General features: G+C 43.2%; 1 protein-coding gene across 1 annotated transcript in view; it reads left to right on the forward strand.

The window, feature by feature from the left end:
- Positions 1-12,161, forward strand: part of inpp5a (inositol polyphosphate-5-phosphatase A) — a 268,437-nt gene that overhangs the window by 89,920 nt on the left and 166,356 nt on the right. Inside the window, exons 3-4 of the mRNA XM_080740502.1 lie at positions 3,529-3,629; positions 5,175-5,262. Of these exons, the coding sequence (XP_080596628.1) occupies positions 3,529-3,629; positions 5,175-5,262 (189 nt within the window). The remainder of the gene's footprint in view (positions 1-3,528; positions 3,630-5,174; positions 5,263-12,161) is intronic.

Raw genomic sequence — 12,161 nt, forward strand, 5'->3', positions numbered from 1 at the left:
GCCGCTTCGGGAAAGCCGCGAGTCGGGTCGGGCGAGGCCCGGCACTGCACTCCGCGCGGCGGCGGGGAACGCGCGTGCCGAGTCTGAAGCCGGTGGGACGAACGGTTCTCGAGATACGCGGATTACAAACAAACAAACAGACAGACAGACAGAGATTTGTCGCATTTATAGATAGATAATCATTTATATCTGCAAAGTAACTAGTAGTAGTAACTAAAGTTTTCAAATAAATGTAGTGGAGTAAAAGTACAATATTTGGATCCGAGATGTGGTGGAGTAGAAGTAAAAGCACTGAAATTACAAATCCCTCAAAATTGTACTTAAGTTCAATATTAAGCCCATATTTAACAGGACTTAATTTGAGAAGGCCCATATATGGAGGCCACATCGGCCACATACCACACTAACAGAATCCATATATGGCCAAGACAGATGGCGAAGACAGCCCATTATCTGTGTGGCTGGTTCTGCAGACAGGGATCTCCATGTATGGGCATAAAAGGTAAATGTCAGATGTCATAGACATCATAGGAATTTCACATAACGAATAAGTAAGTAAGCATGTTTGGGCTCTCACAGCATATCTCCATATACAGTACAGGGATCTCCATGGCATACACTGTATGGGTACCAGGGGTCTCCATATATGGGTAACTGGTCGATATACATCACTGGCCAGATGGCCAAGACATGGCACGACCGTGAGGTCACTTGTCACCCTGGCGCGTCTTACTAGTAATATTGTGTTATAATCACTGTTATAATATATTATAATTTGTTATAAATATCATAGTAATAGTGTATTATAATCACAGTTATAATCCATTATAGTGTGTATTATAATCAGGATAGTTGTAATACAAATTTATTTTGTATTATAATCACAGTTAAAAGGCTCAATTTGTTTTTTACCGATAGGGATACTTTTGTGTAATGGAAAATGTAGATATTTTGATGTGGTGCGGTGTAGTGTTGTGTAGTGTGGTGCTAAAGCTGCAGTCGAAAAGGGGCTAAATAGTTACTTTACACCACTGCAAAGCACTCACTGTTACTGTACTCACTGTTACACGCTGCACTCTCTTACTGTACTCACGCAAGCATGCATGCACACACGCAAACACGCACACTGACAGGCAGGCAGGGGCGTCACAGGGGTGGGGAAAAGTGGGACAGAGTTATTAGGGCCCAAGGTGGAAGGGCCTCGATTATTTTATTCTTTAACTATTGAAAAATAGCAGATATACAAGCTTGTAGATATGCTATTTTTGAAAAGTCTTGAAAATGTGTGCAAATCTTTGAATATATGTATTTTTTAAGCGAACATTTGTAACTCAAATTTTGCCTCTGGGGGGTCCCTGGAACTAAATATTTTGAGATGGGGGTCCGTGGCAAAATACATATCATTTTGTGGGTCCTCGAAAAGGTTTGAGCACCACTGACATAGAAACATAGGTTTTTCAAAAAGCCTTAGAAGGATTTGAAATTGTAGACTTGTGAGCTGTGAGCTTGTATATCTGCTATTTTTCAATAGTTAAAGCACAAAATAATGCTGCTTAATGCGTTCCCAGTCTAAATGGGTTAAACCCCTCCCCCTATGAAGAACATTCACGGGGCGCCCGCAGTGAATCCTTGTACCCAGTGCCCAGAATTTGGTGCGACACCCCTGGGCTGGCAGACAGACACACACTTTTTCTCCTGATGTTGGTTACCACTGTGAGCTCCTTCAGAGTGTGACCTCTCCCATCTGGAGCTGAGAGGTCCACTAATCTTCCCCAGGTTTTCAGATTTGAGCCACGGCGGGGTCTCCATTCCTGGGTCATGCAGCTAAGTGACAAGCCATAGGTTGATGGAAAATCCATAGCGCTATTGCCATACATTACTTTTATTTGATGTGGCCTATAGTGAGCATAATGCAATGTGGAAGGGAGTAGGGTGGTGGTGGTGGTAGTAATGGTAGTAGACCGGGCCTGTGGTTGGAACCTGGGACTGTCCCGGTTGTAATGCCTCCCATGGGGGCCACATATCTTAGATGACATTGATGTACGACCTCCCTTCCAACCTCCCATAGTCTTGACCCGTCCAGTGCTTATGGAGCCCTGTAACTCAGTCCTATGGTATGGATTTTCCTGTTGTGGTGTATACACCTTAAAACACTCCGACAGGGCACTCACAAACACTTTGCTTAGTGTAAGAGGAAATGGAGAAGCAGATCAGGTAGTGTTTCTATGGTCTGCGTCCGGGACCTCTCGAGAGCATTTCACCAAGAATGAATGAAAAAAGAAATAGGATACATCCGTTCATTCCGTTGAAGTGTTCTATACATCAGTGATTCTCAACCTGTTATTTTGGGGGTCCCCAGATGATTAACTTAAAATGTTTAATACTTCTAAAAAGTCAAATTAAACATTGGTCAAATTATAAACTATTAGAGGCAGAAATTGTGAAAATAGCCGATCTACAACGTCTCGCAACGCGAGGGGTTTTGAGCATGTATCTGCTATGAATCTGCATGAATCTGCTATTTTCACAATAGAACTGTGTTATACAAAATGTTATGCCTCAACTCTTAGTGCTCATCAGGATGGGGGGTCCCCAGTTCAAATGTGATTATTTTGGGGGTTGCGGCCTGAAAAGGTTGAGAACCACTGCTATACATAATATTGCTTCCCCACAACTCGCTAAACAAATTGGACTTAAATTTACTGTATATTTTGAATTTAAAAAAAGCATTACATGACCGTGGCCAACTGGCCATGATGACCATGAGTGTATACTATTTATCGGCAATTTGCTGATGACAAAGCTATTTGAATAGCAAATTATTGTTTTGTTTGCCATGGACTAAGGCCTATTTCTTGTTGTGTTAAATGTGTTTGCCCACATTCCAAACAAACACAGCTGACAATATTCCAGTAGCAAAACTCCAGAGTAAAAGCCTGAGAGCTAATTTAACTCTAACAACAACAACAGTGAGTGATCTGTGTTCCTCCTGCCACACCCTGTCACGCACACACGACAGGAGGCACATCCCTGTCAGCACATTTAGTATGGACTCGTCAAACAAGCTCACCAAATGTTACTGTCCCTCAAACAAGGTCTCTCCACTAGGGATGGAACGATATGAAAATATCATATCACAATGTGACAAAAGAAATTGCGATTTACGATATCGCGATAATCAAAATCCATAATCCTGGGGTGGAACATATGCCAAAAAATTGCAGATCTACAACGTGTCGCGTTGCGGCGCGTTGTGAGCTTGTAGATCGACTATTTTTTGGCAAAGACATTTGATATAGAGTGATAAAAAGACTGTATCAAGTACGTATATAATAAGTACCTTTTACCAATTATAGAGGGTTTAAGTGGAACCGGATATGCAGCTCGGTAAATAAAAGGTGAATTGATCCCAGTGCATGAAGGAGGACGATATCACGATGAATTAAATCGCCACGATATATTACGGTTTGTCTTTTCCTTCTTCTTCTGACTGACTTATATATTCTTTCTCTCTCCTCTTCCTCACAGACAGTACATTCGCACAAGCCCCACTTTGTGGCGGTACACTGTCAAGAGGTGGGCGGGAAGAATTACGAGGAGTCCATGGCACACGTGGACTGTTTTGTCAAGTAAGTTACCTTTTCGTAAAAGTCAGATACTCCCTCTCTGAGTACTTGTAAGATGCCTCAGGGCAACATGCGACCTCGCTCTAAAGGGCAAGGTCATGTCTTGGTCATCTGGCCAGTGATGTACAGGTATATCAGACCAGTTACCCATATATGGAGACCTCTGGTACCCATCCATGTACTGTATATGGAGATATGCTGTGAGAGCCCAAACATGCTTACTCAGTTATTCGTTATGTGAAAGTCCTATGATGTCTATGACATCTGACATCATACCCTTTTATGCCCATACATGGAGATGCCTGTCTGTAGAACCAGCCACACTTGGCCATATATGGATTCTGTTATTGTGGTATGTGGCCGATGTGGCCTCCATATATGGGCATTCCCCTATGAAATATTAATGACATCAGGGAACTCCATATATGGGCATAAAAGGGATTCTGATACATCACAGTGAAGCCAGAGCGTGATGTCAGAGCGGCAAACCCATTCTGTTAGAGTGGTTCCCCTGACATCACAGTATGATGTCAGAGTGGCAAACCTGTGATGTGTCAGGGAAACCACATTGTCAGGCGTGACAGAGATACGGTCAAGCTGTGACCGCTCACATACTAAACTGCAACCTACGGTCACAATGATCATGCAAGAGTGCAAACTGGCTTCTGTGTGAATCTCATTGGCCTTATTCTGATGTGGTTTATTTCTCTTTTGTTTTTACCGAAGGGTTCCCAAACCTTTTTGTCTCAGGGCACCCCATGAATATTTTTTTCATCCAAGGCACCCCTACATTATATCATCGTTGTCGGGTGGAAACCTTGTATGTCCAAAACCTTCCTCTTTTTGTGTTATTATTTTAAAATAGTGATTTTCACAACTTGTGTGACACTTTTTTATGATGAAGTAGGGCTTTTATTTGACCAAAAAACATACACATTTGAAACTTGGAGATACAAGGTTTTTGGCCTGACAGAGACAATATTCATAATTTTCACTCCCAGCACCTTATATTTATAGCATTTTCTAGCGATTATGTTGTGAGGATAACATTGAGATAATGGCCATTTTGGTTAGAACTGACTGAAAATAACGTTTTACTTCAAGTTTAAAATGATACTAAATATATATATTTTTAAGTGTTCAAATAAATTCCAAATATTATCGATTATCTCGCGGCACCCCTGGACTGCCATCACGGCACGTCACCCACTTTGAAAACCCCTTGCCCTAGAAAATACAGTGCCCGCCTGCCTTGTCACCTGTCAGCATTAACTGATGAGTTGAAAATGAGTGGAGAACTCCCCCCACTGGTGGCATGCTAGTTGTACCACAGACAAGATGAAGATGTAAAGAGTTATGTTTCCCATATTTTGGCAAGGCAGCTTGGATCGGATAATTAATGTTTCACTTCCTATAGATTGGTTTGATTCTATTAAGTCGATCGTGTGTAATAATAACTACGTTGTCTTGGTAGCAACCTGCTCAGTGCTTGATTTATAATTGCTGGCAACTGTCTGATAAATGGTTGTTGGTGTTCTCTTCCACCAGAGAGCTTTTGTCCAGTGATGCCATGAAGGAGTACAGCAGAGCCCGCGTCTACCTCGATGAAAACTACAAGTCCCAGGAGCATTTCACAGTAAGGGAAATTCCATCAACTTTGCAAAGTCCTTAAAGTCTGTGTGTGTGTAGAGCAGGGGTCTTGAACGTTTCTTAGTTGAGAGAGAGATGAAGCAGGGACCCCCACAACCTGTTCATAGATTCCATATAGTTTCATCGTTTGACGGCACAATCATCAGTGTATGTTGGATTCATGTCAATTTGTGTTTTCAGATATTTAACCACTTGAACCGTCAATACTTAATGAACTTGACCTTTCACTCTGTATTTAGTCTGCTCTCTTTCCCCTTTACACCAAAGCTCTTAGCCGAAAATAGCTGATCTACAAGCTCACAACGCCTCGCGTTGTGAGCTTGTAGATCTGCTATTTTTGGCTAAAGTTCTCTGAATATGGACACTATAGGGTTCAAGTGGTTAATATAAAAAAGGAGAAAAAGAAAAGTTTCTATGACACAAAGATTTGGAGGACCCCCTGTAGTAACTCTGAGGACCCCCTATGGGTCCCAGACCCCCTCTTGAAGACCCCTGATGTAGACTGAAGGAATGAAATGAGTTTTACACAGATATTATGTGAGCCATCTTGCTTTGAACTTTGCTCTGGCTTAGAAAAACACAATGTCCTCTGCAGTCAGTTATTGCATGTACTTGAAGACGTGTGCGATGAGGGAGCGTGTTCAGAATTCACAAGAGATCTTTTGAAAGCAAACTGCAGATTGAAAAAAATCACTGACAGCACTTTTACTCTGCCTTCATACTTGGAAGAGGACCAAGTTTACCAACTCCTGCAATAATAGCAGATGGCCACAAGGTGGTGGTACATACTTGGAAATACTCTAGTCTAGCAGTGGATCACCTTGCTGGCAGCTCATACTGCTGCTTTGATGACCTGGTTGTGGATTAATGAATTCAGCCCAATGACTCACATTGTGCACGGTCAATTAGATGAATTATTCTTAAAATACCGTATCAGTTAGTTTATTGACACACATGTTTGAATCAATAAATTGGTCTGGGTGCTCATCTAGTTCAGTGGTTCTCAACCTGTGGGTCGGGACCCCCCACATTATTTTGGGGGTCCCCAGATGATTAACTTAATGTGCAACTCACCAGTAAACAAACCAACATAAAGTTGAAGTGTATAGAGGGTATCTGCACATTTTTTAAAGTGACAATTTTAAGATTTTTTAATACATACCTAATACAATAATATAATACCTCTACAATGACAAATTAAACATTGGCCAAATTGTCAAATATTATAGGCAGAAATTGTGAAAATAGCCGATCTACATGCTCACAACGCCTCGCAACGGAGGCGGTGTGAGCATGTAGATCTGCTATTTTCACAATAGAACCGTGTTATACAAAATATAATCCCTCAACTCTTAGTGCTCGACAGTGTGGGAGGGGTCCCCAGTTAAAATATGATTATTTTGGGGGTCGCGGCCTGAAAAGGTTGAGAACCACTGATCTAGTTCATGTTAGTTGAGTTCACGTAAATCACTTGCCATCTCATCAGTTCTTTTTCAACTCTCGAATCTAAACTGATATTTGGGCGCTGTCTAATATTGTCTTGTTTCTGGCAAACGTTGAAGTTTTTATCGATGCGACCATTACTTAGCCAGCTAGAATGCGTACATGCAAGTCTCCATTCATGTTTTTTTAATCCCTAAAGCTAAATGTCAGTTGTTGCACGTGGCCACTTGGTGGCGCAAGACATTCAGTCTTTGCCCCCCACTGTACAGAAAGACTTGGTTCTAGGAAATATGGATATTTCCCCTGAACTCGCCCCTTAGAGTATTAAATTGGAGTTTTACTTCAGCAGATTAAAATGCAATGCAGACTATGGGCCCGAGAGAAGATGATCTCTCGGTTTCCAAGAAGAACTCATGTTGGGGAGAGATGGATAGAGGGTGTTGCAGAATAACCATTGACGTGGTCTACTGTAGATACGGACCATGTTACCAATCAGCGTGTGATTGCTGAGCTGTGTCTGTTTTGTCGTAGTTATCACCATGCTACGCTGCACCTCCGCAAACCCTCATAAATCACATCTCCCGCTGACTCACATTTGCTCTTTTCATAAACATATTACAAACACTGGCCTTTACAAAAAATAATTATCTGCCATTTCACATAAGCCGGGATAATATCCCAACATTGCGAGCTATTTACTCAGTGCCGTCTTGTCTATAGATTAACCTTTGTTTTGTGTTTCCATTTTCATCAAATAGAGATTGCGGCCCGGCCGCCTCTCTTTTGTGAATCAATTGGCGTAAAGGGAAACATCTGATGTGCTTTCGATGATGTGGATATTGAAATCCTGGCAACAGTAAATATGAATAGACTCTGCAGTCCGCCTCGCGTAGGACCTGCCATTTAGCTTAGATGACATCACTCGTATTTGTTTCCTCAAACTTCGATTTTTTTCCCAACCTCCCCTTGCTCCAGGGATAATTGTTTGTTGTCCGCCCTGCCTGTCAATTCTCAGATAATTTAAGTGGAAACGCCATGAATGGCTCCTGAGCCATTCCACTGTGCGTGTGTGTGTGTGTGTGTGTGTGTCGTCTGTATCTGTGTCTATTTTTCTTTTCTTTTTTTTTTCTGTGCACCTGTGTATTTCTTGGGAGTTATGAATGTGTGTACTACAGTAGTAGCTACACACTGTGTAGCTACTACTGTATACGTGGGAGTTGAGAATTGTACTACACGTCGGTTGTTTACTTGCCTGTCTACCTTTTGTGTATGTGTGTTTGCGTTTGTGTGCCCTTTGTGAGCCACTGATGTGTCAGTGGAAAAGGGCAATATGGGCTAGTATTACTTGAATGACAAATAATGTGAATTTGGATGTTTGAAAGAGCCTCTAATTGCGTCCTGGTCAGTGTTGATTTCGTTCGTCGACTACATTTTTTCACTGACGAAAACTGAATAGAAACTAAATAAAAACTAAGCTATGATGACTAAAACTGGGACTAAATATATTGACAATTTAGACGTCACGTTAAAATGTCACGGTAGAGACTAGTGGAGAAGAGATCCAGTAGAAGTAAAAGACAAGTAATTTTATGTTTGGTTGCACTCGGGTGTTGCACTCTGAAAATAGCAGATCTACGTTGTGAGCTTGTAGATCTGCTATTTTCAGAGTGCAACCAAGTGTGTAAAATCTGCCATTACGACGCCATCAAGGCCCGCCAAAAATGTTTTGTCGACAAAATCAACTGTACATTTAGTCGACTAAAATATTATATTTAGTCGACTAAAACTAGACTAAAACTAAAACATTTCAGATGACTAAAATATGACTAAAACTAAATCACATTTTATTCAAACTTTATTAACACTGGTCCTGGTGGTCCATATGATGGGGATTGATAAAGTCAGGATGACGTCACCTGGTTTATTCTGATTCCCCAGGTGCATCCCACAAAGCAGTGCGTATACTGTACATCATTGCCCGTTCTTGTCAATACAAGCAGAATGGCCCCGTCCCTAATCCGTGCTAATTTAACCCGGAGAGTGTAAAAGTAGACCTGTAGAACAGGGGTCTTCAACGTTTTCAGGCCAAGGACCCCTTAGTTGAGAGAGAGATGAAGCAGGGAGGGACCCCCACAACCGGTTCATAGATTCCATTTAGTTTCATCGTTTAACAGCACAATCATCAGTGTATTTTGGATTCATGTCAATTTGTGTCTCCGGATATTTAATCACTTGAGCCGTCATTACCTAATAAACTTGACCTTTTACTCTGTACTTAGTCTGCTCTTTTTCCCCTCTACACCAAAGCTCTTTGCAGAAAATAGCCGATCCACAAGCTGTAGCTTGTAGATTTTTTTGGCTACAGTTCTCAGAATATGGACACTAGTGTTAGGCGGGAGGAGAAGGACGAAGGCTCTGGGACTTAAACCCGCGACGCGCTGTCAGGCATCAGAGCCTACGTGGTATGCGCTTGGACCACTAGGCCGGCGGACGGCCCAAATAACATAATTTTTAACACTAAATTCCATTCTCTTTTTGGCATGACAGACGGTTAAGCCCTTTGCACACAGGACAGTTGCGTTTCTTCCGTTTGCTGTATGAATAAAACGCATTGGATTTGGTGTGCAATGCTGTGCGGAATCGGCGCTGCGGATCCCAAAAGGAGTCATAAATGGAGTGATGAGTTTTTCACCGCATGCGACAAGACGCACGAATCGAACTGGGTTCGATCGAGAAAAAAACGCACGGCGGCAGCCACTCGTCGCACGGCTAATTCGGAGCCGGTGTGCATGAGGTCATAGAGAATCATTGTTTTCTTTTCAAAAAATTATATTGTCCGTTTTATCCGTGCGGTTAAACGTGCCTGTGTGCAAAGGGCTTTAGAGACATGCAACAAGCCCAGGATTCGAACGGGTCCTTTGAGCTTCACAAGGAGCATTATGGTCAATGTGTACTCCTGGTGGCTCAAGCCCTAAATTCAGACATTTAACCCATTTAGGCCTAGAATTATTGAATGCTTTAACCAGTGAAAAATAGCAGATATACAAGCTCACAGCGCGGCACTGAGTGCCGCGCTGCGAGCTTGTAGATCTGCTATTTTTGAAAAACCGTGACAGAACCGTGACAGAACCACTGACAGAAACATAGTTTTAAAAAAAGAACTTTGAAGGCTTTAGAAGACACTTATAACACAATATTCAAAGATTTGCACACATTTTTCAAGATTTTTCAAAAATAGCAGATCTACAAGCACGCAGCCATGCTGTGAGCTTGTATATCTGCTATTTCTTTATATTTAAAGCATAAAATATTGCGTAATAATGTGTTCAGGCCTAAATGGGTAACCATTTACGTTCAGCAGCTAACCTAATGACTATATTCATACAGATTAAATACGAATTGTGTTAATATGATTTGCTCCAAATAAGATGACGACGTCACGTATGGTCACTGGAAGCAGACAGGAGGAGTCCCAGTCGGTTCAGTGTGACTGTGGGTTCTTGTAGTTAATCAGATGGAGCAGACTGTCTGCTTTCGGGTATAGGCTCTGGTTGTGTATTGCACATGCAAACAGTCACTGACGCAAATGGATGTTGACGGGTCCAAACATGTGCATCGCGTTTTCGGCAATCAAAATAGCATCGCTCTCTCTCTCTCTCTTCCACAGGACAGGGCGCAACAAAAGGCCCCTCTGAGGAGGAGGAGTGCACAGTTAGAGTGCGCTCACCGACTCAATGGACCTGTCCGTTTTTACACTTTCAGCGTCAAATTAACATTCCAGATTTTACTGTACCGGGACAGTGATGGACACCATACACCATCACCTAGGATGATATGAGAACACATGCCGGCAACACACGCACACACACACACACACACACACACACACACGCACACGCGCACACACACACACAGCGTAAAAAGGGAGGCAGCCCTGTCCCTGTCAAGACCACCATGTCTGATTTATCCCCGGCTGCCTGTCACCGCTTCCTGTCCGGGAGACCGCAGACATACAGGACGCCTTTAATTTCCCATTAAAATGCCCTGGAACAACTGAGGGCTCTGTGTGTGTGTGTGTGTGTGTGTGTGTGTGTGTGTGTGTGTGTGTGTGTGTGTGTGTGTGTGTGTGTGTGTGTGTGTGTGTGTGTGTGTGTGTGTGTGTGTGTGTGTGTGTGTGTGTGTGTGTGTGTGTGTGTGTGTTTGAGTGTGTGCGTGTCTGTGTGCACTGGTGTCTGCATCTGAGAATATCGTCTTGATAAGGCTGAAAGAGAGAGAGAGCGAGAGAGAGAGAGGTGTGTGTGTGAGAGAGGGAGAGAGAGAGAGAGAGAGAGAGAGCAAACGCTACAGATAGGGGAGCCTGTGTGTGTGTGTGTGTGTGTGTGTGTGTGTGTGTGTGTGTGTGTGTGTGTGTGTGTGTGTGTGTGTGTGTGTGTGTGTGTGTGTGTGTGTGTGTGTGTGTGTGTGTGTGTGTGTGTGTGTGTGTGCTGTGCAGGAAGTGGTAATAAGGGCAGGCATTAGTGCACATCATTGGCGATGACACGGCAGGCAGCCCCAGGGCCAGGCCCATGATAAATATTAATGGCCTGGAACAAGTGGATTGGGAGTTGAGTTATCAGGGCGGTCCCTCCTAATTGACATTTTACCTGCTGTATACCTTAACAGGGTTGTAAAACACCCAGCCCTGGGCTCAGCCAGAGAGAGAGAGAGAGACAGAGAGAGAGAGAGGGGGACGTGTCAGTCAACCACCATGCAGCAACACACACCTCCTACTCCCCTCTGAGCAAAACACAAGAGGGGAAGGCCTGCTTGCCCGTGCCTCTTGCGATGGAGACAACCGAACAGACTGGGTTTAAGGCCCAGGGGTCTTTAACGTTTTCAGGCCAAGGACCCCTTAGTTGAGAGAGAGAGAGATGAAGCAGGGACCCCCCACCTTTTCAGAGATTCCATAGTTTCATCATTTGACAGCACGATCATCAGTGTATTTTGGATTCTTGTCAATTTGTTTTCAGATATTTAACCACTGGAACCGTACGTCAATACTTACTAAACTTGACCTTTCACTCTGTACTTAGTCTGCTCTTTCTCACCTCTACACCAAACCTCTTTGCCGAAAATAGCTGATCTACAAGCCAACCGTAGTACACATTGACCATAATGCTCCTTGTGAAGCTCACAGGACCCGAGTTCGAATCTGACTCCCGTCTTGTCTTGCATGTCTCTAACCGTCTGTCATGCCAAAAAAAGAATGGAATTTAGTGTTAAAAGTTATGTTATTTGGGCCGTCCGCTGGCCGAGTGGTCCAAGCGCATACCAATAGGCTCTGATGCCTGACAGCGCGTCGCAGGTTCGAGTCCCAGAGCCTTCGTTCTTCTCCTCCCACCCAACACTTCCTGCTGGCAGGTGGCGCTCCAGCCCGTAGGAGTACTGTACGTCAGGGGTCTT

The sequence above is a fragment of the Nannobrachium achirus genome, assembly GCF_963921795.1.
Source record: "Nannobrachium achirus genome assembly, chromosome: 13".
NCBI lineage: Eukaryota > Metazoa > Chordata > Actinopteri > Myctophiformes > Myctophidae > Nannobrachium > Nannobrachium achirus.